At 35.8% G+C, this 5,502-nt stretch overlaps 1 protein-coding gene across 1 annotated transcript; it reads right to left on the bottom strand.

Annotated features, from left to right (window-relative positions):
• Positions 1–3,793: 3,793 nt before the first annotated feature.
• On the bottom strand, positions 3,794–5,295 carry LOC126907226 (uncharacterized). Its single transcript, XM_050688340.1, has one exon. The coding sequence runs from the start codon at positions 5,093–5,095 to the stop codon at positions 3,794–3,796; it is 1,302 nt and encodes a 433-aa protein (XP_050544297.1). The 5' UTR covers positions 5,096–5,295.
• Between the last annotated feature and the right edge of the window lie 207 nt (positions 5,296–5,502).

Below are 5,502 nucleotides of genomic sequence, written 5' to 3'. Positions count from 1 at the left end.
TGAATCGGAGACAATCAGAACATTTATTATATTGAGTGATTTGACGAATTCGAGAGCCGAGGATATCGCATAAGATTCGGTGGTAAATGAACAAGCTTTTGAGGGGAGATTATCTGAGAAATTAATGTTTAGACTAGGAATAAAAAAGGAAAAACCGGCGGAATTAGTATAAACTGAGCCGTCAGTGAAAATGAGGCAGTAGTTAGCAAAACGAGAGGAAATGAGTTCATCAAAAAGATAATTGACAGGATTAATTGGGAGAGATTGTAATTGAGGCTTGCTATAAGAAAGAAATAGATGGTTAAAGTGAATTTTTGGAAAATGAGTAAGTGCATGAAATGGAATGTCATATATAGGTAGGCGATTGATTGAGGTAATTATAGAATTAAGGTAGGGAGTCAAGGTAGTAGAAATTGAGGCAAGTAGAGGAAGAGTTTTGGGTACATATCGCCAAAGTGAGCTTAGTGAATGAAAACAATGAAATATTAACTTGGCAGGACTGGATATCTGTTTTAAAAGGAATTTATAGGCTAAGTAACGAGATCGAATTTCAATTGGAGGGCATACACATTCTACTTCTAAACTCATATTAGGGGTAGAGTAAACTGCACCTATAATTGTGCGTAAACAAGCAGCGAGTAGAGAATTGATTTTTTTGCGATGAACAGTGGAAGCCGAGGCGTATAAAAAGGAACCATAGTCAACTTTAGACCGAATAAGAGCCTTAAAAATAAGTAAGAGTGAGGAGGGGTGGGAGCCCCACCAGGTACCTGCAATAGAACGTAGAAGATTAGACCAGCGTGATATGGAAGAGATGAGGTATTTAAAGTGAGGCATCCAGCGGAGTTTCTGATCTAGTTTGAGTCCGAGGTAAGTAACACAATCAGAGAAGGATAAGCTAACTCCATCAAGCAAAATTGAAGGGTGTTGTAGGATGTGTTTTCTGGTAAATATTATAGCTTTGCTTTTTTCTGGGGCAGATTCAAAATAGGAAAGCTGGAGTACAGAGGAGAGGATCTGGAGTGCATTATTTATATTCGATACAGTAACCTGGAGTGAACTATGGGAAGAGAAAATAACTATATCATCGGCGTAAAGTAAACTAGAGAAATTATTAGATGTGAGTGATTTACTTATATCAGCAGTATATATGTTAAATAAAATAGGACTGAGGCAGCTACCTTGAGGAAGACCTCTATAAGTAACACGTTGGTAATAGGGACCAAACGGCGATTTAAAGTGAAGGAGGCGGCATTTAAATAAAGAAAAGATAAATTTGCACACTGATATAGGAATGTTGATGGAGAGTAGACGTGTTACAAGAAGAGGAATATTAACAGAATCAAATGCACCACGAACGTCAACAAAAACGGCTGTTGTAAATTGACGGTTACAAAACGAATGGTACACGGGACCAATAAGAGAGGAAAGACATTCCATTGTGCCCAGTCCACGTCGAAAACCAAACATATTAGGAGATAGTAGAGATTTGGATTCAAGATACCAATCCAGGCGAGTTTTTAACATAAACTCTGTTAATTTGCAGAAGGCAGATGAAAGGGCAATTGGACGGTATGCGTTAGTAGCAGCACCACTTTTAGGGATAGGAATTACTTTGAAATGCTTCCAAGACTCGGGAATGATATTGTTAATCCATAAATTGTTTAAGATAGTTAAAAGAATATCAAAGGCTTTTATTGGAAGATGTTTAAAAAAAAAAGGAGAAATATTATCCAAGCCAGCAGCAGCAGATTTCCTTGAAGAGATAGCAAAGGACAGTTCGTAACGACTGAAAGGAGAGGAAAGGAAGCTATTATTACTATTATTTGCTAAATTGTCTGAAAAATGCAATTCAAGTTCGTCAGGGGCAGGAACGTAAGGAGGTGCAATTTTATTACAAAAGTCGTCAAACCAGTCATTGTTGGTGGTGGAAGAAGGACGATTTATACAGTTTTTGAATTTTTTAGCGATGGTCCAAAATTCAGAGATAGACGTTGAAGGGTGTAGATTGCTGCATAAATTTAACCAAGAGTTTTTTTTTTCCTTTTTTAGAATTTTGGTTGTGTTGGATTTTGATTTTTGGTATGTTATATAGTCATGAAGAGAACCTGAGGATCTGTATTTTTTGAAATGGAAGGAGCGCATTTTAACTGCAGTGGTGCAGGTTGAGTTCCACCAAGGAGGAGAATGGCTAAAACCTATATTGTTCGAACGCTTACGCGGGATTGAAACTTTTGCTGCTTTTATTAGGATATTAACAAAATTGTTGTAATTTGTTGTAGGGGAGGTGGATTCAGACCAAGATTCGAGTAAGGTAGAGACAATTAGAGAGAAAGAAGTCCAATCTGCTAAGTCTAAATTAAACTTTAAGTTATCTGAAACATTGGAGGAAGAGTCACAGTTAAGGCGACCCATACTCTGAGTGGGCTGTATATAAAGACTTGTTACAATAGGATAGTGGTCGCTACCGTGAGGATCACCCAAAACGTACCAAGAAGAGGACAAGGAAATATTAGGGGAGCATATTGTTAGGTCAACAGCAGTATCCGGGAACGGTGGCCGGTTAGCTCTAGTTGGAGCACCTGTGTTCAGAATACATAAATTATGCTGAATGATGGTTGAGTGAATAATATTGCCTCTATAATTGGAGTTTAGTGAACCCCAGGCAGAATGATGACCATTAAAATCCCCTGCAATAATGGAGTTATTGGAGAGTAGTTTAAAAATTTCAGAAACTATTAGAGTAGAGGGATTAGATGAAGGAGGAATGTAAATAGACCAAAGTTGAAAGGTGTTATTGTCCGGCATTAATACATTGATACCAACTAGGTCGATCGAAAAGGTACTGAGCATTTGTTTTAGATTGTTATTAAGTGTAATGGGACGAAATTGAATTGAGGAATGGATCAAGATGGCGACACCGCCGTAACCATCTTGTCGGTCAGAGCGGACTGAGTTAAAATTTGAAAGGTGAATATTTTTATTTGGAAGTAACCAAGTTTCTGAGAGTAGAACAATTTGGCATTTATTTTAGTGGATAAGAAATGCAAGGTCTTGTGTTCTAGATAAGATACTTCTAATATTCCATTGCAAAATATTTAACATTTAGTTATTGTAGTAAAAGTAAAAAGGGAATAAGTAAATAAATGACAGATACATAAAAACCTTATGTTCATGTAAAATAATATATATATAAATAGGATATAAATAAGTAAATAAAAATATACAAGTGAAACAAGAGACAATTGTACGTACATAAACATACATGCGTGTATATATTGCATAAATACGCACATAGACAAAAGTATATACATAAAAAGTCATAAGGACAATGAATAAGAGAGAAAAAAAAATAATAAATAAATAAATAAGTAAAAAAAAAAAAAACAATAATGATGATAAAATGTGGTGAGATGAGGAAGTTACTGCAAACTGTTATTAGATGATAAAGAGAGAAAGTTAAGGATGTGAGACTCAATTAATTGATTTAGGGTTGAGGGGGATGATAATGTAGAGGAAGGAATATTGTATACAGCTGAAGAGAGTTGATTAGCCAAAGAAGTGATCCAGGATTTCTCAGCAGGTTGGGCATAGGAGTTAGTGGACATGTATTCAAGAAACGAACCGTTGGGAGAAGACCAATCATTACTTTTATTAGAGACAAAATGCGGGTTGATAGTTTGGTCACCGTTTTTATTACCATGATACGTATTTCTACTTTTTTTGGAGAATGATTGTGTCAAGCTCGGAAAAGATTCTATAGATATAGGGTTTTGAGGAGCACTGGCGTTATTTATAATATTTGCATTGTTTGAAACACTATTCGAAAAAGTTTTAGATTTATTAACAATGTTATTCTTAAATATAAAAATGGCATCGTTGTACGAAATGTTTTCAACAGCCATGATTTTTTTAATCTCCTTTTGAAGGGAACAATNATTTTTTTAATCTCCTTTTGACGGGACCATTCAGGACATGAGCGATCTGTAGCCTCATGGGATCCTTTGCAATGTAAGCATGATGGGGTAGAGTTGTCTTTAATAGGGCAATCGGTGGCAATATGATCGTTAGCACCACAACAGGCACACCGTGCCTTACTTCTGCAAAATTTGGCTGTGTGTCCGTAGCGAAGACACTTATTACAGATAACAGGCGAACGGATGCTAGGAGAAACCGTGAATATGACTTTAAATATTGATATTTTTTCTGGTAGTTTTGAAGAAAGGAACTTGAGTTCTACTAAATTAGTTTGGGTTGGGGTATTAGAATTACGTTTTGTAAATATGCGACGAAAACCACTAATAGGAACCGGCGATTCGATACCTTCCCAAAATTCCTCCTCTGTTGTTGAGGTATCCAGGCGGATGATACCGTGAGAGTAAATTAGAGTAGACGGGATTGAAGCTTTTACGTTCATACCAGGGAGAAGGTTAGAATTAAGGCAAGCATTGGCAGATTTGATAGAATCAAATAAAACTTTAACTCTGGATCCAATGGGAGTTATTTGTTTTATACCGCCGAATTTGTTGTGGAAAAGTTTCCCAATTTTTAGCGGGTGTAATTTGCCGATACTTTGGTCGCTAACCGTGGATTCAACGAGAATTACCGGAGTCCCGTTAAAATTTTTTGAAAAAGATTTCAGATTAGAATCCCCATTCGAATTACTAGTAATTTTTTTAACGGTAGACAAATGTACTGTTTCAGAATCAATGTTTACCTTATTTGGCGTATTTGTGTTGTATATATCAAGGTCGCTATTGTTATTCATAACATTATCGATATCCATAGTATTAGAATTTCTATCTGACGTTAGCGTAATGGCATCATTAAGATATGCCGTACTAGTTTCATTGTTATCGGCCGAATCGTTAATATTATACTGAAATTGTATGTTAGCTGGGAGTAGTTGCGGTTGATTATCTAATAGGTATTGTAGATTCGGAGAAACCGGGCTGGTAGGAAGTTTTTTAGACTTACGTTTCGCACTGGCAGTTGACCATTCGTCGGAGTCTTTTCGATTTTTGTGCAAAGTTACTTTTATGGGGCCAGAACCGTTATTAGGTGGACGGCCCGGTCCACCCGGTGAATTGGGCATACGGAAACTTAAAAACAAAAAATTATGCGAGACTACTTATGCGAGTTAGAGAAATACAACTAAATACGATAGAACTATATGTATAAGGAAAACCGGATTCACAGGTGCGTAACAATAACACGACTTATCGCTACAATAGCTGAAGCCGAACTAATATATATACAGGGTTGGGTTAATTTTTCTTAAATTCTACTCTACAAAATAGCTATCTTAGATTTTTTTTTACATTTTATTTAAAATTTAAAAATAATTAATATTTTTAATAAAATGTAAAAAAATTAATTATTGAGATATAGCTATAGACCTAACGTCTAACTAATATTTAAAAAAAAAATCAGCTAAAAATATTAACTGGATCAAAAGTTATTTAAGTTGTCAGTGAGTGGTGGGCCACCCTGTATATAAAT

This window comes from Daktulosphaira vitifoliae, unplaced genomic scaffold (assembly GCF_025091365.1).
Source record: "Daktulosphaira vitifoliae isolate Bord-2020 unplaced genomic scaffold, ASM2509136v1 Scaffold_5, whole genome shotgun sequence".
Lineage (NCBI taxonomy): Eukaryota > Metazoa > Arthropoda > Insecta > Hemiptera > Phylloxeridae > Daktulosphaira > Daktulosphaira vitifoliae.
Note: the sequence above shows the minus strand (reverse complement) of the source record. Positions and strands in the feature narration are given on the sequence as shown.